Below are 22,763 nucleotides of genomic sequence, written 5' to 3'. Positions count from 1 at the left end.
AAGATATCAATTTTTTACTTGGGCAAGATACATGATTTGTTTCCATTTGCAGAGTTCAACTACATCATTATGTGGCAATAATAAGCTTGCAGGATTTCTGATGACAACCATCGTTTTGTTTATACTTGTGTTTAGTTGGATCACGAGGATCTTCATCCCTTCCAATAAACTCAAGGTCTATTAGCCAACTAAAGTGTCACTGGTTGCTGCATTATTTGGACACCTACTCCCTTACTCTAATCTGGAAATGGGAATCATGGGAGTGTGCAGGATCCTGTGCGAGTCTGAAGCATTGAATCTGAAGCTCTTTCAGCATGCCATTATGGGACACCATAAAGGAAGATTAGGTATCATGCTCCCATGCAAAGCTAACTCTAAGAACAGGTCATAATATAACTTCGCCTCCTCATGGCATCGGCATCCATCGGGCCCGACCGGGAACACGGCGGTCCGTCGAAGAAAGGGCTAATAATGATGGTGGAAACACCATGAGAGCATCATGAGGTGGTTGTTCGGGTGACAGTAAAGGCTTGCTGGTGTGCAACATGGGGTGTTGGTTTCCTCCCCCGCACCAAACTCACTGACTTGGGTCTTTATTGATCCTTCACTCCAAGGATGAACCCGGAAGGAAGGTGATTAATTGGGCATCAAGACTTGCATGACATGGGGTCCTTCTTGGGCTCTAAGTTTAGGTGACACAACTCGGAGATGCCACCTCTTTTGGTCCTTCCCTCTTTGCTCTTAACATGCAGTGCAAGTCAGTGATAGGACTGAGGAGGATACAGAACTGCACCCACCATTGGCCTCGCAGAGGCCATTAACCCTGTGACCCCATGATCACGCTTGGAGTCAAGAGAGAGGGTGGCCAAAACATTAGTTAACGATAGGTTAGGGGTGGTAGCTCATGACTGACCTCCTGTTGCAGGACAAAGACCAGTAGATGGTTGGTAGGTATGGTTGGTTCAGGAGGCTAACTGGTGGCCATTTGTTGAGCTCACCTGACCACCAAAAATTAAATGATCAGGTGGATTTACCAAGACAATGATCTGCCTGCCTAAACAATAATAATAATCTGAAGAGTTTTTAATATGTTTCTTTTTGCAGAAACAAATTAAATAGTATTAATTAGGTCATAGCTATGATCTGTGTCTTATCAATGAACAAGAGCTTGAAGCAAGTAAAAAGGAGATCTTGCTCAGGCAACCGTGGTGTTACTACACCCAAATGGGAGTTGGTCATCCTTTATGGTGGATGGTTTTGTTATGGCATCAGTTTACAAGATGTATCAAAGGAACACAAGTGACTGAATCAGCATGGTAGGCATTTGTTTGTTTACTTGTGAGATTGAGATGAATGGTTTTGCTCAACAACATGCAAGTTATGCACTGTTGGTCCCCCTTAGTAATGGAAAAGTTTCTGCCTTGATGATGAATTCACTTTGCTTAGAAGAAAGAGGCAATTGCCATTCATGAGAATAAGGAATTCCAAGTTTTATTTATTATGTTAAACCTTTTTTTTTGTTTTAATCTTGTTTGTAAACTGGATATGCAATAACTATATATCACCACTAATCTCAGCCTTAGCAAGCACTATATTGGGTAAAGATTTTAAGATCTTATTAGTTAAATCTTTTACAATAAAAATAATTGACCTCTCTAAAAAATCATTGGATGGAGCCAATTTTGAAGATCAATCCGAGACATATGACAAATCAAAATATTAAACAAATAGGAACAAGTCGATTCAAGATGGCTTCCTCATAAGATATAGAGTTGGTTTTTGTCGAGGCAACTAAAATTGAGGTAGAGTATAGATGTCTACAAATTATGTGTTCCTTGAGAATAAAATTAGTACCTAAAAGTACAGATAAACATAAGGAGAAATTTTATATGATAACTGAATAATATTGAGGAGATACATTCCTTTTACTTAGTTAGGTTGATAGGTCTCTCATATGGGTTATATAAAGTGAGTAATTGAGCACTATTTCACTTGAGATATATCGATGACAAGATAGACAATTATGTTCGAAATTGATCATTGAGTTGTAACATCAAATGACATAGTTGAGATTTGTGGGTGATGCAACTAAATGATCATTATAGATATCATATGTCGCTTTCTCATTCATTAATTCGGTGCCATTAAATCCCCCTCATCCAAAGTGTTACTCATGCTCATTGAGATCTTTCTTACCTTCTCACGCTTGCCATCACACTAACTCTTGCGTTAGTCGTTTTCTTGTTCTCTTACTAACATGTATGATCTTTAGTATATAATTAATGTTGAATGTTTTGGTTGAACTATAGAAAAAGTTATATTATTGAAATTAATTCAAATGACATCATATAGCTACTGACTAGTATTTGGGAAGAAAAGGAATTCTTTCCATATGGTTATAACCTGAATTATATAGCCTAATGTAAATAAAGGTGGAGCAAAGGAACATGATAAGCTAGTAGATCGTCGTGTTACATAATTTATAATTTGTAACAAAAATGGAGATAAGATAAAAGATTATGATATTTTTTTTCTAGTGTGTTTTTTGAAGAAAAACACATTCTCTTTGCTTAATTTTGCCTTATATTTTTTTTATTTTTGTTTTGAAAAAAGGCCATCTTCTTAATGAACCATTGAATCACAATAGGTCTATTTTAATGATTAAAACAAGATTGAATCTTTACTGTAAATTAGGATGGGAATTACATAATTGTTATGTAACTTTCAAGAGATTAATTTGATTTTAAGAATAAAAATTACAAAAGAAATATGTTGCATATAATTACAATTGAAAGCTTAAGTAGGAACTCAATATTGTGTAGTACATTTCTAAGTATATATTACTTCAAAAAGTATTCTATTATTCCACAAAGAAATTAGATAAATTGCTTATTATGTGTGACATAATTGAAGATTTTAATAAACACTCTAATATATTTTTTTTTCTTTTTTTAATTTTTGACTCACAAATATCTCTAATACATAAATGTCTTGCGATTCCTTCAGCGTAAAAATCATTATATAATCAGAGCGTTTTCTTTGTATGATCATATAAAGATTATGACAGTGAATTGTAAATTTGAGAGTGATCACCCTTACAAATTGTAAGTCAAAATTATGTAATTATGGACCTTTTATTAGTCTAAGCATATACAAGATAAAAGGATTTCGATGTTGACAAAATAATATTAATGATGAAAAAAAGCCAATTCTAATTCTCAATCCTTGATCCATTTTTCATGTTACCAAATGCACCCTAGAAAAAATTCTTATCCTCGAGATAACAAGAATTAAGTGATGAGAACATTTACTGTTCATGGTTGCAATCAAGGTACTTTGGCTAGTGATTCCTTGTGTTCATCAAGGACTTTGAGATATGAATGGGTGGAAGCACTTTGGATGTTGTAACTCAACCCCACGGAACAGAAGCATGAGAGACGCACACACACTACCCTTTCTCTTTCCAACTACAGTATTCATGTCATGGTGTGCGACATGATAGTGTTGCTACTGACCACCACCTTCCCACCTTTGGACGCCCTCCTCCATCCTCCTCCACCTTGTGCCCTCATCTTGTCACACAGCCTTTAGATTTCTATGCCAACACCTAAAACGCTAGAATCCATTATTCTTAAGTAGGAAGACAAAGTCAACAGTATACTTCACATAGGATACCCAATAAAATAAAGTTCTGACACGGTAGGCCTATTAGAACATGCAACTCATTTCCTCTTGTCTCTCTCTGTAATTAATCCATGAAAGAAACTGGTGGCATCGCCATGCGAGAATAGTCCAAAGGAAACGAGAGAGAACACAAGGAACGAGAGAGAAGGAAAAAAGCAGCCAGGCAGAGGACAGTACACGGGAAGGTGGGTGGGAAAGAATCTGAAAGAGGGGTGCGTCAGTGCTCACCCTCGCATCTCACATCCCATCAGTTCATCACTGAGCTCCACAAGTAGAAGAAGCATCACCACTCCCACTTGCTGACCCTTTGGTGGAGCTGAATTCACTGAGGGATAAGATAAGGAAAGACCATGGGGAAGTTGGATTGGCTTTTTGAGCTGGCTGGGAACCAAATCCCACCTTTTGTTTTTTTGTTTTTCTTTCTTTTGACCACCAACAATAATAACCTCGATAACTAAAGGAGAGGAGGAAGAAGAGGTTGGTGGGTTGTGGGAGTATTGGATGCTGATCTCTCTTCCAGCTTTGGATTCCTTGTAGCTCCACCGTCTCCTTAACCTCACTGTTTTTTACATGCAGATGTCATGAATTGTCAGCGATCAATCTTGAATTAGGGAAGCTTCTTCACTTTATCTGTGGAAATTATATGAGAATGCAATCTCTCTCACTCTAATCTTGCTTCTAGCATGGTGATCCTTTTAAGGATCAGGGATCACAATATATTCATAAGGAAACCTCAGATTGAATTAGAACAGCCATAATATTTGAGAGATTGATGGAACCTGAATTATTGGGAGTAAGCTTAATCCTATGGATGGAGGAAAAAAAAGAAGAGCCATGTAAAAAGTGGCAAGAACACTGCTCTCTCTCTCTCTCTCTCTCTCTCTTTTAGTGGGTGGCAGCGCCGCCCTCGACCGCGGCCCATCCGTCCGTCGGGTTGCACTTGGCCTTGTGCGACAGCTTCCAATCCAGGGCTTGGCACGCCCTCGAGCAGTAGTTGACGAGGCCACACACCGAGCACCGCCGGAACTCATGCCGCCGCGTCTCCGGCCGCCCGCAGCCACGGTGGGAGCAGAGCCTCAGACCCTCGCCCGCCGCGCCGGCACTCGCCCCGAACCACTCCGCCAGGAACTGGTTCGCCGGATGCGGTTCCGGGGCCGGTAAGCTCCAGCCGTAGTCGCTGAGGAGCGGGCAGCACCCTGGCAACGTTATGCCCGCCGCTGCGGTAGCCTGGCGGCGTTGCTCCTGCCACGCGGGCCAGGACGAGACGGCGGCCGCGAGCTCCCGGGCGTTGGCCTGAATCAAGAAGCGGCGGCCCTCGGTGACGTTTCGGCGGACGCCGTAGCCGTCCTGGAGGCAGTGGCCGATCTCCCGGAGGGCGTCGACGTGTCCGAGGAACGCCGCACGGGCGCACAAGGCGGCGCCAGCTCGCAGATCCTTGTCAGTCTTGGACCCGCCGCTGCCATTGAATTGGATGATCGCCAGCGAATACAGCGCAGCGGCGTGCGATCCGATCGCCGCCCTGGCCATCAGCGCCGCGCCGCTCCCCCTGTTCTCCAAAGCGTAGAACCGAATCTGATTCCAAAGAAAAACCAAAACTTGAATCCAACTCCCAAACGTTCTTCACTTCCAATACCACAAGTTCACCGAGAAACATACCATCCCAAGAACATAGCTCGCTTCGAGATTCCCGCAATCCACGCACCGCTTGAGGAATCTGTGAGCCGAATCGCACCATGACTTGGCTCGAACGGCGATGCAGCTGGCCCCGGCCTTGGACAACACCAGAGGGCGGTGCCCCAGAACATGAAATCTCTTACACCTGCCGCAGGATACTACAAAAATCAGTTTTTTATGCACAATATCGAACAAAGATTCAAATTTTAGCCTATCAAACATGTCGGAGAAGCGAAAAAAGAGCCAGATTAGTAGTCGTACGTCAAAAGGGCGCTTATAAGATCCGACGGGCGATCAGCGGAGGAGCTCAGCTCGGAGAGCACGGACACGACGATATCATCCGGAAGCCCGTCGAAGTAATCGACGCTCTCCTCCTCCGTCGCTGCCGGCGCCGGCACGGCCGAAGACCACGGCCGTTTCCGGGCGCAGGGTTCCAGACCCTGCGAAAGAGTCGGCGGCCCTCGCCTCCTCTTGCACGGCTTCCTGCACGCCGCGTGGTCGTTGATCTGCGTTGGGGGTCTCAGGCATTGGGAGGCCCTTCTGGTGTTCATCGTCGCTTTGCGAATTCGCAGCGAGGCCGAGGGGAAGGCGAGCGGCGAAGGAAGGCGCTCTTATAGGCGGAGAAGAAGCAACCATCGTATCTATGACTTGTATTGAGAATACGAATCCCGACGTGGACGACTCGGAGTAGACTCCCGCAAAGGAAGATACCACCAACATGAAACTTGCCTTCCATGGAAGAAGGGCGTCATCTGGTGGTGGAAACACGGTAGGATTGAAGTCACACCAGAATCATAACAACGAAATCAAAGCTTTTACCTATGAGTTTTGATCCACCCCTACCACATTAATGTCTTGACCAACTCCTCATTAGGATTAGGCAAGAAGGTTGTCGTCTTAGATTCCACCATGGGAGGCCAGATTTAGTGGCTTAATTTGTGTTAGTCCAAAGGAAATAAAAGACCATCCATATATTATTAACAGTATCCTTGCAAGAACAAAGACCATCTCCGCGCAATATGCAACGATAGATTTGAGAATCTATTAACTGTGGCGGTTACTGCCGATGAATCGAAACGGTTGTAACTAACTCAGGTAAGAGAATCTGTGGCCAGATTTTTTGCAACTAGAAAAGTTGGTTGGTTTTCTGAAATGGGCAGTGGATTTCACTTGAAAAGCTCCAAATATAATTATTGCTGGTGTTAATTAATTAGAGTGGAGAAGGTGAATTAAGTTAGGTTTTGGGTAAGAGTTTGTTAAAGGCCACAAATTACTCAGGAAAAGCATGACAATTTTCTGATATGTTTTGTTTAGATTGGGATAATTTTTTTTTTCTTCATGTGTAGGAAGTGAAACAGTTATTATATATTTTAGGCATTTTAGTGAGGGCAATCGATATTTTATGACTTTTAAATTATGATGAAATTTAGTTTTTTGCAATTATTTTTCTCCTATATGTTTCTGTGTTTTTTTTTTTTTTAATCTTGTTTTGATGAATCCGATAGATACTTTAAGGCCTGTCGATTAGGAATTGGTGAGTGCACTGATTGAGGAATCATGTTCTTCTTAATTTATCAGATTATTAGATTATTGATGAGGGCAAGATCTATACAATAGATGTGGAATCTAAATTTAATTAGAAATAATTTGGTAAAATATAATGGTTTAGGAAATCTACTCCTTAGTACTACTGTTTGAGGAAAACTCTACCAAGAATTGCTTCTTTGTGATATTGTCCTGTCATAAACCAAATTCCAACAATGTGAGGTTAATTATAGGAATTTTTTTTTTTTGGTCATTGAGATATGTACAAGGTAATATATTAATATAAATCATCATTATTTAAATTTTTATTCTTATTTTCTAGTAAAAATTTATTCAGAATCTCTCTCTCTCTCTCCTTTCACTATTAGTATCAATTATCACATCTTATTTAATTACCATATTTATAAGTTCTTTAAATAAATCATTATTATTTTTAAATAATTTTTAAAATTTTAGCCTCTGAATCTAATTATTTATAAATAAAAATAATTTTTCTTCTATATCTGTTTGCTGTTCGTAGAGGTTCCTCATTAGTGATTGTGGTGATCACTGATTGTTCCTCACCGTTGATCTCCTCCAAGTTAGATTTTATTGGTCTCGACGGATGGTCTCACCTTTTACCATGCACAGATGCATCTCATGTGATACTGTAATGTTATTCGCATGTCGCTCTTTGGATGATGTTGAGTCTTGTTTTGTTCCTAAATCGTATTTTGTATTTTGTTCCTTCTTAGACCTCTCGTCCTCACTTTCAAGAATTGAGCCTCGTAAAACTTTTATTTTCTTGAAAATTCTATTGATGGATGCTAGATTTTTTATTTTCTACTTTGAGACTTAGAATTCAAAATAAATTCTTTTGATCTTAGGATCATGATTTTCAATTTGAGAGGATCAATTTCTTTTATAATTTTAATTTGGGTAAAACTATTCAAATATTCTCTATTTACTTACATCGATTCTTAAAATTTTCATCTCTATTACTATTGGTATTGGGAAACCTTTAGTTATGGACTAGCTCTCTAAGAAAAAGGAGCATATATATTGAAGTTTCGACTACTTCAAATCTCCTTGATATCCTGTAATTTTTCACTTAGTGATGCTAAAGACTATGCTATTAGACTGAAATATAATTAAAAATCAATGAGATGTTTATATCTTTAGACATACTATCAGGATTTGGATGAAACACACACCCTCTACTAAATCGATCATGAAGCTACTAATATAGAAGCCACCGATGTTATAGACTAATATCACATATAGATGATACAAAAGTAAATTTTTTCAAACAAATTCATCCCTTTAAGAATATGTTTATACATAATAATTTGTGCAGATAATTAACTAAACTATTTCTTGAATTTTTAGGTGGCTCAAATGTAACTTTCAAATCAGTGTCTCACATAACCAAAATCTCCATCACTAAAGTATCATGAGGCCATGACTCTATCCAGTTGCTTATACTAAGGGATAGAAGTAAGTTGACCAATTAATCACAATTAAGGTGGATGTTGGTGTTATTGATGGAAGGTTGTTTTCTAGGCATTTATTATTATTATTATTATTTGTGATAATTGCTTCCTAGAAAACTTATCATGTGGCCCACTGTAAGTATTGGTGATCTATGATAAAGCATCATGTTCAAGAGAATAAAATGAAGCACGAAAATGAGCACTAGCAGAGGAGAAGGTGTCATACATAGCAACAGGAGCTGTAGCTCCTTTTACATGTCATGCTTCCCTCCACAAATCCAAAGAACATCTCCTCCTAAAAAATATTGGATCAATCACCATCTTAGAATATTTGTATATACTAAAAAAGATAGATATACCCTGCAAGTTGAACATGTGGGAGTGTTTGACTATTTCTCATCTCTTTCTTTGTTGCTTGAAGCATGTAAGGAATCATATTGCTCGACATCGATCTCTCATCCAAACTTCGTGCTTTACTCGTTGGAGGTACCTGAAAAGACATGAAACACAAGAATTATAACAAGTTGGCACCAGCTACATCCATATAAATTACATGTTAAGAGCAGGAACAAGGGCAGCATCCTATGTCTGTCATCCTACCTTGTACTGCATGCTGCTTTGATTCTTCCAAGGCCCGACCCTCTTCTAAATCTTGTTTGCTAGCTCAACACATTTTTGTTAATTTAGTGGTGATTCATGTTTTTTTTTTTTTCCTTTAATTTTGTTTTTATGCTAAGTACTTTCTTCAATGTTCACATTCAAGGAAACTTAAAAAGGAAATAAGAAAAGAAGAAGAAGGAAAAAAAACGAATTCGGTGAGCATTCAAAATATAAAATTAATTTTCTAACTGGCATAGCTCATTCTCCATCCCTGCAATAATTTATTTTCTAAGAACCACAATTATGAAAGTTCACATCATTGAATAGTTGGAAAAGGACATGATAGCCAGATAATGAAGTTCTGAATGATAAAGGAAATCTTAAGATACTGAGAAGATTGGCATCTCCAAACAACAACCATCTAAATCTTGTACTTACTATAAGCTAATCTTTTTAACTGATACTGTTGTGAAGAGGATAGGAGAGACAAATTCACATGATAATATTCTATATCACTTAAAAGTGTTATAATATTCTACAATCCATTTTTGTAGAATGGTTATACAAATTGAGAGAACATAAATATACACATCGTTAATACAAAGATTAATCTAACAAGCAAACATATGTTGATGTAAACAGTTATACACATCACAACCACTAGAATGCATTTGCACTAACAAAATGAAGAGCTTACTGCCTTGCTGGGGAACAAAGATGCCATTTTTATTACATACACTGATATCTACATGTTTGATCAACTTCAGTCGATCTTCTCGGGTAAGTGAAATATGTTGTAATGGTATTTCCACGCTCAAAGTTATCTGTGGTTACATTATCCACACTGACTTAGCTCAGCCTGCACAGAAAGAGAAGGAAAAGGCATAAGTTATCATCCATGTACAGACCACAAAAAGATAAACTGTTGTCATAGATATCGCTGCCAACAACACAATTAATTTTTTGGGTAAAAATGAAAACTTCGTAATAAGATGTCAGCTCTGTTATATGCGAACCAATAGATGGAAAGAACATGGGAAGCAGCAGTCATGAATTTGTATTTCGCTACTTGCTCTGTAAGGTGCTTTACATTTTTCAATAGGTAGACAATAGTTTCAATAAAACATTTATGACAGTTTTTTTTTCAAAAGGAAAAAAATTAAACTTTAGTCAAAAGAGGAAGAACTATGCAAAACATCATCGTTCACATCTGAGTGAACCAAAAAGTCCAGCTCTGCTGGAGGATTCCCAACCCAAACCCTAGTATATTTGTTATCTTTTGCTAACCTAGCCAACCAGTTTGCAAATCGGATCCCTATGACAGTTTTGAGAACCATCAAAGTGTTCCTAGGATTCTTCTGGAGGAAATAAGAACCAATAACTGGACCTCAAATTCTCGATTCCCAACTAAGAATTATTCAGTTTCATTGGCTCATGATTTGTGCAACCAAAGACCTCCAAGGACATGTTTGTCTCAACTGAAAATTAAATAAAGAAAACAACAGCAAGAGAAAACAGAATCTGCTTATTTGCTTAGCACAAATCCACATTAACATGTGGCTTATATACTCTAATAGAGCCCAGACACTAGTGCTTTGGTTGCAATCACAATGTCAAAGCTAATCACCTGGTTTTTGACAAAGCTATTAAGATCCGATAGTATAGTTAAAATATTCCAATAGAAATGGTCAATGCAAAATTTCATACTACATGATATATGTGAACCTTTCATTCTTCATGCTGGTTCAATGGTATATCACCACCTCCACATTGGAGTTTGTTACAGCAGTTGGGAAAGCATATGGTGTTATATGAATATTAACTTTTATACCTTAGCTTGTTGGTAGGTTTCGAGCATCCGGCGGTACTGCAACCGTGCTTCAGGACTATCCACCACAGATATGACCCTTGATAGAGCTTCATCCAGAGCTTTATTGACTCTTTGTTTGCGGAAAACCTTGATTACGTCATCTTCTTCCTCCACATCAATAGGTTCCAGTTCAGCTCGGAACCCTCGTAAGCCAACTCCTTTTCTATACCACCTTAGCATGATCTTTTCTAGTATACCAACACTCCAAAGAAATTCTTTCTCCTTTTTCTTTGCTAGATGAGCTCTTACATGAGTCTGCCAATGAAAACAGAAAATAAAATGAATGCGACACCAAGTGACACATACTCCCTGAGAGTTTAATGAAAGGGCAACCAACTAGTATATACTCACCATCCTTTTAACTAAAATAATTTACCATGTTAATGATTTTAAAAGTTCTAAAAAACCATCAAGTACTCTGTCCAACTTGAAGATGCAAGAATTTTTTAGATTCCAGTTTTAATTTTCTTCTCAATGGGTTGAAAACTTGTGAGCACACTAAACTCAGGTACAACATTGTTTAAGAACTTGGTATTTGATAAAAAAAAGTATGATGTACAAGGATCAATTTTCATGCCTCAGATGCACTATAATTGACTTGATTTACAAACAATTATATTTCCATAGTTACTACCTCCAAGTGCCAATCTCTCTAGCAAACTAATATCAGGAATTAAGATTCTTGAACTTTAAATAATCTGGTCATATTTATTTTACAATATATATATATATATATACACACACACACACACACACAAATAACATAATTTTCTTCCACGGATAAAAATTATGTTCAATAATTTTGTGCAAGTGATAACTCAATTATGAATTGATAAAAATGAAAAGTTCAATAACCTGTATCTTCACAACATTAACACGCAGTTTTATGAACTCTTTGCGTCTTCTCCAACGTCGATAGTTCTTTTGAATTGATACAGCTGCTTTATCAAACTTTTGATCATGATAACCAAAAAGAGTTTTATGCGACCTGGATGCAACTGAAAGTCCATGGACTTCTGTAGGAAATATATCATATATGCCTTGAAGTATATCAGTTTTTTGTATATTCTTCCTGAAAGAATAGGCACGGAAGGCTGCTTGTATACGGGCTGCAGCTTGAGTGGCATTTCTGACAGCTGCTAATGAATCTTTTAGTGAAAGCTGATCCTCCGTCCCACCTTGCAAGTGGGCCCTTCTCTCATATATGTTGTCCACACCTCTATCAGCTTCCATAGAAGCAGACCCTTCCAAAATCTTTGTTTTCTCAGTTGTAAGAGAAAAAAGATGAGTAGTTAGTGCAGCTTCTGAAAGATATCCAGCAAGACCTTTGTGACCATTATCAACAGCTAGAGAAGCTGGTGTTTTGCCAGCTGGATCTTCTGAGGTTGGATTTGTGACTGCTCCAGCTGAAGCACCAGCAGCAAGCAGTGCAGCAACCATTTCTTCCCTGCAAAATTATTAGAGGTTAGTTTGAAATTTTATGATTTAGGTCAATATCTTCTCCTTTAAATTATTTTGACAGACTATGTCATTTCTAGGTCAGTCTAAGGGAATCAATAATTTCATTGATTTCAGTCACCTTCCAAATCTAGCAGCCCAGTGAAGTGCAGTCCATCCATTTGAATCACGGTAGTTTATGCACGTGCCAGAGTTAAGAATTGGGTGTAAGGCCCACCGATATCCCAAGCCAGAGATCATGTGTATGATGCATTGCTCATGCTTGGACAACACAGAACCCTCATCAGGATTGCCCTCATGTTTGGATGTTAACCAATGCTGCAATTTATTCTTTAATAGTTCTTGCAGAACTAAATTTATTATCACTTCTGGAGGCTCTGACTCAACTAGGATTGATTCAATGATCAACTCCAACTGATTTTTCAGTCTTTTCTTCTCCCATGAAGGATTGACTTCTTGTTCACGCTCCAGTTGAGAAACTACAGTACTATGTCCAGAGAAAAGTATCTGCACTAAATTGACAAGCAACAAGAGTTCATTGGAGCTTTTTATTGCATCCGCTGGAGATAAGGCTCTACTGGAGCTTGTTCTTTCTTGCTTTTCATGAAATACAAATTCATGTACTTCACTGCAGGGTTTCCCATTGCCAGATGTAATGCACAGTTTGACCTTTCCTGCCATATGCTGTGGAGACCGGCAACGTAAAACACCATCCTGAACAATTTCAAGTGGAACTTCAATATCTCCAAATAATACAGCCCATGCACACTCTGAAGGACTGCAAAGAAAGTTTCCTGTGATTAAAACCTGCAATATTATGATATCCAGTTGAGATGAAATGAAGAAATATTATCTAACAAATTACTCTCTTAAAGATGAGAATTCAAACCAACTGGTAGTAGAAAAGGATAGCAATTCCAAATATTTTTCATATGCTCAATTGTTTATGTATACAAAATAAAGAATAATTGGAATATGTCATAATAGCAAAAAATTAAAATTTGGTCATAAATAAAACATTGAAGTAAAATGTATTAGATCTTTCTTCATATTTTCTTACATCTGAATTACATTATACTATATTTAAGATGTTAATACAAAATTGAATATTTAAAAGTACACATTATAAAGTAATAAACTTATTACATATTGAGACACTTCCTGTAACACCCCCGATTAATCCCATATCGAAAGTGAACAAGATTAAGATTGACTTATAAAGTTATGATGAATGTATTATTATAAACTTCAACTTAATTATTTTGATCAATGGTTTAGACCAAACGAAGTTGATAGGTCAGTTAGGCCATCAAGCCCAGGTTGTGACACTTCCTGCCATATAATTTGTTCTTGCATAAGATATCATGAAAGTAGCTATGCATATTCTGCATCATTATTTCATTATCTAGGTCCTTTCATATTGTTAGTACAATTAGACATAATTAAACATGATTAAATTAAATACTTATCATCATATATATGTAACCACAATTGTAATGAGAAAAATATCCTGTGGATCTTGATTTTTCATTTCCAACTCCTAGCATGCTTGCACAACATTACATAATGTCATGGAATCGACTTCATCAATACCTTTGTATTCTCAGAAGAAAATGCCCATTCAGGAGAGACTTCACGTATAGTAAACAGATGTCCTTGTGGCACAGTCAAACTCGGTTCTGTTCCAAAAGGCACTTCAAATTGACTCTGCTCATACCATATATCTGAATGGTAGGAGGCAAATGCACTATTTTCAGCTGAAATGGGAGCTTCATCCGTCCCTAGCTTCATACAACTGTGGTTAGCTACATAATAATCTGCTTCAGAAGAATAGCTTTGCTGAAACGGAGATCCATGAAGCCATCTAAGATTATCTGATGCTCAATGGTAAAAACAAAACCATCATCGATCATATGGAACTAGACCATCTTTAAGGTATAAAATGTCAATGTCAAACTCAGAAGCTTATAATATGCAAATATTAGCTAGTTGGCAGGTTAAATAAAATTTTCATGATTGGGGAATTCATTCTTTGTAAAGATATAACTAAAAGCAGCAACAAGTTCATATAGTGAAGAAAACTATCAACTGCTAATAGTTATTGACTAGTATAAAAAAAAAATTCAAAATTTGAATAGCTATCATAAAGGGCAGTTAAATCATTCGCTGATAAATGTTTAAAGTTTAAACTAAGTTAATAAAGGGCAAAAGGATTGATTCCTAAATTCTGATAAAATTTTCTTTTTGTGTAGAACTATTTTCTTTAGTTAAGTTAATCAAGCACCAAATAATATATACCTACCTACCTTAACCAAGAGAAATTTCAATCAAAACTTATCCAACTAGATCAAACAACACATACCTGAATTATTCAACAGATTATGCATGCTATCTTCGATATGACCATTTGACATTTGTTTAAATTCATCAAATGAATTTTGATGTGTTTCCTCTTGGGGGTTTCTTGTTTCATGATTCAGAATCTGTAAACCATGTGTTTCCACGTTTTGATTGCTGCATCGAAGTAGTTCCGTTTTGGAGCAAACAAAACTATCCTCATCATCAGTATCTAAACTTAACTGCTCTTCAATATTTCTCAGTGCTATATTGATCTCTGGCAGCCGTAACTCGTGACAAGATTCTGATCTCTCCATTCCATTTAACAGGGTTGTTCCATTACTTCCTCTATCAAATATAGAATTAACTTCTTCCACTGATCCTGGACTGCACGAATTCTGACAAGGTTCATTAAATTCACTAGTGTGAGAAGGAAAACATTGTGCTTGATCATTACTGACACTGGTACCATATCTCAATGTCAAAGAAGATTCATTTGAGATGCTTGAGGTTGATTCAGGCACATTTCTTCCCTAGATTGCACAGAAAACTATAGTTAAATCACTTGATGTTGCAACTAAACATTGTTTCATAGCAGCATGCTAACGTCAAAGAGGGAATGAGAACCATAATAATAATGATGATTTATGTAAGAAAATTTGCACTCGACTTTCAGTTTAGAGAATACAGAAGAGCTCTAAATAATCTTCATAAAAGCTGATCTTAATCTAATATCTTTCCAGTTATTTTGAGGACCATTATTAGAAAGTTCTGTATTCATATTTTAAAATTCGAGAATCAAAATGAATTTATAGATTTCATGATGACAGCCCAGTTGATAGTAGACTCAACCCTCAACTCATTCGATAATGAAAAATATTTTGCTTGCACTCAACGTTCAGATATCTCATAGATATACTTTTGACCTGACGTTTAGGAAGCTTTTTAAGGGCTATAACTGGAGATCTTTAAAGTTATTCACATTTTGTACTCATAATCATTTTGAGGGCTACAGCTAGAAAGCTTTGAAGTCATTCACATTTTGTTTTCACATATAAATCCCTCTTCCTTAGATACATTAATTTGATTATGATCATTCCACAAAAATATGGTTTGTGCCAAAACGATTAAAAACAAATTTTCTTCTTTTTCTTTATAAATATTTCCTTATATTTTTATTAAAAAAGAAAAATAGAAAAAGAAGATGAAATAATTATAATGGATTTTAAATGAAAACCCATTTTTAAGTAAATCAATTGCAAAATGCTTTTGTAGAGTTTCTGATATCTCTTTTACATCTTCTATGTGAAAATATTCAATTCTCATAATATCTTCTTTACTCTTATTCAAAAGGTCCAAGAATTTGTGTATATTGGACTTTTGAAACAATTACTAGAAGGTAATTCTAATTGGTCTATAAAAATAAATTTCAATGGAATTTCTTTTTTGTTTTTGTTTAGATTAGTTAACCTATTTGAAAGGGGTATACTGTTTTTATAATTTTTGGAATTAACATCCTCTTCCTCTTCATGCAGAGAAGAGATAAATAAACCAATTAAATCATAAGAATCATCGGAAAGTACTCGCTTAGGAGTTAAACTTCCATTCATCCATATTTCTAGAAAAGGTATACCTGTTTTTCATTCCCGTTTGTATAGGATAAAAATAATATATTTTTTCCAGTTGGTTACGGAACCCATAACTTCATTTGCCCTGCCACCTTTTCCAATGAAAAAACAAAGATACAAATAATCATATAATGTTCAAAATCTAATCCAATTGTCAAGTAATTTAATTATATAAATTCAAATTCACAGGATTGACCAGGTTTTATTTGATACTCTGTAGCACCACCAATACTAAGTAGAACAATTGAAAACTGAAGAGCATAACCAACTGATCAAGTAGCATTTCAGAATTCATGCAAAGGTTCACAGAAAAATGTGAAAATAGGTCTCCAAGGAGAGTGCTAAAGGATAGGTTGTCTCTTAGCTGCATGCTTGAGGAATAGACATTTTGATCTTTGATTGCCTCCTATGATGAAGTGTTTACTCTGAGACCCCTTCTAAGTTCACTCGCTTCTTTTTTTGAATAAATTATTATCATCTACCTTACTCATTTCAGAAAATTATAATTTAAACAACGGAAAAAAAAAGTATGTGCAGAAAATATAACAAACCTCAATAATTTCTCTGTAATGTACAAGAGCTATGTGCTCGTAGGCCCTGAACACAAGTAAACACACTATAAAAATTCTGTGAATACAGCAATATGGTTGCAAAACCAGATCAAGTTTAGACAATAAATCAGTTCAACCAACTAGTGTAACTTCAATAGAAAGGAATTTGTTCTAGTACCACAGGCTGTTACCCATTGAGTTGCTATTCAAACTTAGTAAAGCTCTTAGTCCTATCTTGTTATTTATTCTTAGTGAAGTATGAAGGAAACAACCATGAATTCAATCACAATACCACCATGGGATGTAAACTAGCATATATAGTGAAAATAAAATACAATTATGAAAAAAGATTGGTACTTCTACCAGAATAAAGAGGAACGGCTATGCTAGGATGTTGTCACAGTTGCAAATTCGGCTATGATTATATATTTCCACACCCAAGCTAAATTATATACTGAAGGACTAGTGAGTGTACACAGAATTATATACATCCACACCCAAGCTAAATTCCAGAACCAAAAATTGCAACTGATCACTCCAATGAACAAAAAAGGAAAAAATATACTTAGCAGAACAACAACTCCACAGTTGACCTTACAGAGAGGAGAAACCTGAAGCAGAAGATAAAATAAAAAAGAAAATCCACTATTAACATGATATCTAGAGAACTTGGTCAGCCATGATCAACGGTCAACACAGACTTCAAGATGCATATATATTGAAGAGCCATTGAACTATCTATCAATCCTCTCACTTCAAAGATGTCTGTGGAAAGTCATGAAGCCATAATCCACATTCCAAAAATTAGTATCAAAATATGGATTATATTCACAGGCACATGACATTTTTTGAGATTTAAAAAGATAAGTAAATGAGAAAGTCAAACATATAATTGAGTATCCAATGCAGCTTAAAAAGATATCACTTTGATGGATTGTATATGATGCTTATTGTATCAATGTTTTGAGAATGTGAAATCTTTTGAGATGGCACTCAAAGAAGCTTAAATGCTGAACAAGTCCACTTCCTTCACTTTATAAATTGAATTTAAGTCATGACTGATGAGTATCCAACATTTGGATCCACATCCAACACAGTTAATACATCTCAGGTCCAGTTGAGTGTCCAAGTAACACTGGATTTATTTGGGGGTTAAAAGGCCAGAACTAACTTATAATGTAAATAGAATATAAGCATGCAAAGTAATTATATTGTTTCTTCTTTAATTGCCACTTTTTTACTTCATATCAAAAAATATTTCTCCATATTCTTCAAGACAAAATTCATAATTTCGTATCGTACCGATGTTTCAAGCTTTGCTCGATACAATACGGTACAAGCGTACCGACCGATATGCTAGGGTGTACCGGCCGGTGTGTGTATATATATATATAATATTAAAAAAAAGGAGGCGTATGCTACCTCGGCCATGTCATCTCCTTTTCTTCTCCTCATCGCGTCAGACGAGGAGAAGACAGATCTTCTCCTCATCTACGGCGTTTGGCGAAGGTGTCGAAGGCCACAAACGCCTTCGGCCTTCGGTGAGGAATGCGACGAAGGCGGCAGGTATCTCCAGCCTTCAACAAAGAAGAAGCCAAGCCGTCGCCTCTCCATTACCTTCTGGATCAGGATCGTCGGGGGAGGGTGGTGTCGGATCGGAAAGCATCGAGGTTCTCCAGATTCTCCCTCTTCTTTTAGCACATTCTCCCTCTTCTCCCTCGACGCTTCTTCTTCCCTCGCCGCAGCCAAGGAGTAGCTAGGTTGATACCGCCCGGTAGTAGGCGATTCGTGTACCAATTTACTGGTGGACCGATACGTACCGCGCAGTACGGACGGTATTATTCGAAATTAAAATCTTTGCTTCAAGAATTACATCACAATTTTTTCATGATGAATAAATTAGGGATGGGCTGTGTACAGACATATTTAATTTATCACACTATTTTAGAAATAATCTCTTTATGAATATAGAGATAAAATTGTGTATATTGACTATTCTCGGATTCCACATCGACATGAGCCTCACATATTGATTCATCCTTTAATAAATTAGAGACAGTAGTAGTACATTATTGATTATTAGTATCTATCATGATAAGCATTTACATATTCTAACACCATTAAGTGATGTCAAGCATAGTCATTATAATAAATGTGCCTAAAATATTTTTCTGTCAGATTAATGTCATCTAGTAACAAATTTTCTCAAGATATGACATATCAATACATCTTTATCATACAATATAAGTTAAGGATTTAGATACTGAATCATACTTTCTATTTCTCTATATTCTTTAATAAATATATCTCCATTTCTTTCATAATGAATGAATTAGTGATGGCACATTATTAATTATTAGTATCTATCATGATAAGCAATTACAAATTTTTAACAGCATTAAGTAACATCAAGATTTGTCATTATAATATATGTGCCCAAAATATATTTTTTTACTGTCAGATATACGTCATATAATACCAAAGTTTTCAAGATTTGACATATCAATGCATCTACGTCATCTGATATTCATTAGGGATTCAGATACTGACCAAACCGATCAATATTGACTGGTCCAACCTCATATGACACAATATACCAAACATAGAATGAGGCATTCTTTAGTATTATCACAAAAATGGGCCTGTATTCATTACTACTTAGTATCTAAATCTTTGGCAACTGTTTCATGTTTCAGGGAAGATTGCTCATAATAGGCAATAGCTAATCAGATATTATTAGATCCTATTTATGCTAAAATTAGATATTATTATCATGATGCAGGATCCAGATGAGAATTACAAAAGGAGAGGTAATAGTAATAGTTCTAGTTCTCCAGATGTACTTAGAGTTGATAATCTTACGGATCCAGCATCCAGTAGCTCCTCCTCTGAATACAAGAATTTTTCTCTCCACGGGCATAATAGCAATTTATTGCTTCAGAGTTCCCAACCTAGCCATGAAAGGACATATAACAAGAACGATGTATAAAAAGCACATCAAGAACAGTAGTATTACTGCTGTTAACTAAATGGTAATAAAATTATAACTAAATCAGAACTTTTCCATCAGAAAGAATGAAGAAAGATGAATAACAACTTGACCCCAGATGATAACATGGATATGGATCTAGTTCTTTCAAAAAGGACAAGGAAACTAACAAGAACTGTAATAAGTTCTGTGATATGTTAAAAATGGTACTAGTGCCAAACACACAACTCGATTTTATAACTGCTGAGTACTGACTATTTTCTATGTATAAGTTTCATACTATGAAGAAAGAACTTAAATCTTGATCTGATACTCCTATTGGACTGGTCCAATACCGGTATACTAACTTATATTGTGTGATATCATTGAATAAAATAATAACAAAAACAAGGATAAACAGTATCATGCTGATGTTAAGCTATATATTCTAACACTAATACTTGGTCATGCCGGTAAATACTGATTCAGACTGGTATGGTCGAGATCCGAAACCTTGCTATGGAGGTACTCATTGTGGAAACCTCAGTATAATTCAATAAGCTTGAATTTCATGTTAATTTTTGAGTTGTAGGTCCTTATCACCTGTTTCAGTCTAAAAGATTCCTCAATGCAAGATTAATAGGTATATTTGAAATTAACTCCCATATCTATTACCTCATTGAAAGGTAATAGATATGGTGGCACTATCCAAGTTATTTCTATTTTCTACAAGGTTTTAAATCGGCATTGAAGAAGATAAAATTTTGGGCTGAGATGCTAAATCTTTAAGCTGTGTAACAGTTTTGCTTATAAATTATTTTTTCAATAAACAGCTATACGACAGGAGACAAGCTAAGTATGACCAGTAAAGGATAAACTACAAGGTAAACTCTGCAGAAACTTTATGGCTCTATTATGAAAAAACACTTCTCGTAGAACTTGAAATAAAATAAAATAAAAGCATCAATATATCGAAAGGCTATCAACACATACCTTAAGACGCTCATGACCTTCACGAGCAGTTTTACCATTTTTCTTTTTCTGCCACGAGTATCCATCATTACGAAAATAACGAAGCACTCTACGGTTGAAAAGGAACAAAGAACCACCTGTCAGAAGAAATCAAATCAGCACCGTGCTGACGTAGTTAGAAGATGACCCTATTTGAGCACATCATCATAATGTACATATAAGATACGGAAGAGTATGTGCATTACTAGGTGGCTTCTGAGGAGGCTTCTGGGTGATCTTAAAACTTTCATGATTCTGCAGAATATATAAAACTTCTACAGGCTTCAACCACCGGGACTGGGCTTCTTCACTTAACTTATTTATATCAAATCCTGTAACAACACGAGAGAAAACAACTTATATTTGTTTGAAGAATCCCAATATTCAGTCAATCCGTACTAATTATGACAAAATACTTAAAATGTTCCACAAATTATGAATCTAATTTCACTTGTTCCTTAATTTGACTTGACATCCTCGACCTATCTAAAAGAATTGTTGAGATGCTGATGATATGTACGTACTCAATCAGCTTGCATGAACAGAAGTCCCCAAAGAGTGAAGGATGCAAGAAGCAAAAAAGTGCCAACCTAGACTGACCGTGCCTATATGTCAGAATTCTGTTGGAATGTTTACACGATGGCTGGATGATTTAATTGACTTCACATGTTATACATTTCAGCAACCTAAGTATTCTCCCCCAGTTGACCGTCCAGCGCATAAGCATTCTGTCACTTACTAATTACAACAGCTGATGCGCAGAGATAAACTGCATCGACTCAGGTAGGTTGATGTCAATGACACAAATCAAATTTCAGGAAACAAAGTGAAATCGATCCCCTAATTTAAGTAGAAAAGAATCAAAGACATGCAAAATTCAAGCTATTTAGGTACTCATTGACCGTTTCAAAAGCAGTAGAAGCAGAACTAGGAAGTACATCCATAGTCTCGGAAGCACGATCATAGCTTGAATTTTCAGGACCATTTTTTCTGTGATCCACGGTTCAGTGAAAAAGAAGGCGAACTAGATGAGCACCAATTCGCAAAAAGGTCACAAAGTCGAAATTTTGGACGTTAACCGACGTTATTTAAGGAATCAATATCTTTGCCAAACCATTCACAAAGAAGAATCTAAGTTCCTGTTCCGATAGTATCCACCAAACTCCACTCAAATTCTTATTCGTCGCAGAAATAAGAAACCTACAGGAGCAGCCATAGCCTAAAAGCAAAAGAAAAGAGAAAAGAAAAAGAAATTGGAACAAACCCGCCTGGATCATACCCATCCTCGGCTTCCGGGAGTCGGCCTCGGATCCGATCGCAGGGAGCTGAAGCTGCGGGGAAAGGAATCAAATCCCGACGGCAGAAACAACAGCGGAGTCCAACAGTGGTCTACCGACTCGGTGAGTAAGCAAAGGGGAAGCGCCGAAGAAGCGCGGAGGAAGGAGAAACCAACACAAAACAACTAAATTCGCCCCCCCTCTCGCTCTCTTCCTCTCTCTCTCTCTCTCTTCTAAACGTGAATTAAAGGGGCAGAGCAGAAGAGACGAAAGAACGACGGCAACGGCAGAAGGGTCTCAAACAAATACAAATTTAATACCTATACCTGAGAAATAACACAGAAACGGCGGGAGACAGAGAGAGTCGACAAGTGGATGGTTACCCAAGTCTGCATTAACTTTTGACGATCGTTACTTCACAACCACTTCCATATATTATAATGGGTTCCTTTTTACGTATTTATCCTTTCCAATTTTAGAATTTGCATATTTATACCCCAATTTATTTGCATTAAGGTATACATATAATATATATATATATATATATATATATATATATATATATATATATATATATATATATATATATATATATATATATATGGAGTTACAAATGTTAATGTAGTGTATCTATTAAAATCCGTTTCAATATGGCGTCAGAAAAATGTTGATTAATTACTTCAAATCA

General features: G+C 36.5%; 2 protein-coding genes across 5 annotated transcripts; both read right to left on the bottom strand.

Annotated features, from left to right (window-relative positions):
• Positions 1-4,401: 4,401 nt before the first annotated feature.
• Positions 4,402-6,156, bottom strand: LOC103994161 (F-box protein At5g50450). Its single transcript, XM_009414482.3, has 3 exons — positions 5,620-6,156; positions 5,341-5,503; positions 4,402-5,256 (listed from the first exon to the last, which is right to left on the bottom strand). The coding sequence occupies exons 1-3, from the start codon at positions 5,907-5,909 to the stop codon at positions 4,570-4,572; spliced, it is 1,140 nt and encodes a 379-aa protein (XP_009412757.2). The 5' UTR covers positions 5,910-6,156; the 3' UTR covers positions 4,402-4,569.
• A 3,310-nt stretch (positions 6,157-9,466) lies between these two features.
• Positions 9,467-22,439, bottom strand: LOC103994163 (calmodulin-binding transcription activator 4). Of its 4 annotated transcripts, none has more exons than XM_009414486.3 (11): positions 22,063-22,439; positions 21,005-21,130; positions 20,781-20,896; positions 19,682-19,770; positions 16,820-16,865; positions 14,666-15,173; positions 13,897-14,027; positions 12,425-13,110; positions 11,701-12,292; positions 10,807-11,100; positions 9,467-9,834 (listed from the first exon to the last, which is right to left on the bottom strand). In XM_009414486.3, exons 1-11 carry the CDS (start codon positions 22,079-22,081, stop codon positions 9,811-9,813), a joined length of 2,631 nt encoding a protein of 876 aa, XP_009412761.2. In that variant the 5' UTR covers positions 22,082-22,439; the 3' UTR covers positions 9,467-9,810. The 4 variants fall into 4 exon arrangements, with proteins under 4 accessions (XP_009412761.2, XP_009412758.2, XP_009412760.2 ...); XM_009414483.3 differs by having other exon boundaries at positions 13,897-14,177; positions 22,063-22,348; XM_009414485.3 differs by having other exon boundaries at positions 13,897-14,084; positions 22,063-22,348.
• Positions 22,440-22,763: the final 324 nt, after the last annotated feature.

Source organism: Musa acuminata, chromosome BXJ3-8 (genome assembly GCF_036884655.1).
Source record: "Musa acuminata AAA Group cultivar baxijiao chromosome BXJ3-8, Cavendish_Baxijiao_AAA, whole genome shotgun sequence".
Taxonomy (NCBI): domain Eukaryota; kingdom Viridiplantae; phylum Streptophyta; class Magnoliopsida; order Zingiberales; family Musaceae; genus Musa; species Musa acuminata.
This window is presented reverse-complemented; position numbering and strand designations above follow the sequence as displayed.

Excerpts from the sequence above, each read along its gene's own strand:
- LOC103994161 (XM_009414482.3), bottom strand. The coding sequence starts at position 5,909 with ATGAACACCAGAAGGGCCTCCCAATGCCTGAGACCCCCAACGCAGATC. Across the intron at positions 5,504-5,619 it reads CTTATAAGCGCCCTTTTGAC|GTGTAAGAGATTTCATGTTC; the intron begins GTACGACTACTA and ends ATCCTGCGGCAG. Across the intron at positions 5,257-5,340 it reads CGAGCTATGTTCTTGGGATG|ATTCGGTTCTACGCTTTGGA; the intron begins GTATGTTTCTCG and ends CTTTGGAATCAG.
- LOC103994163 (XM_009414483.3), bottom strand. Across the intron at positions 13,111-13,896 it reads TTTCTTCTGAGAATACAAAG|GTTTTAATCACAGGAAACTT; the intron begins GTATTGATGAAG and ends ATAATATTGCAG. Across the intron at positions 9,835-10,806 it reads AAACCTACCAACAAGCTAAG|GCTGAGCTAAGTCAGTGTGG; the intron begins GTATAAAAGTTA and ends CTTTCTGTGCAG.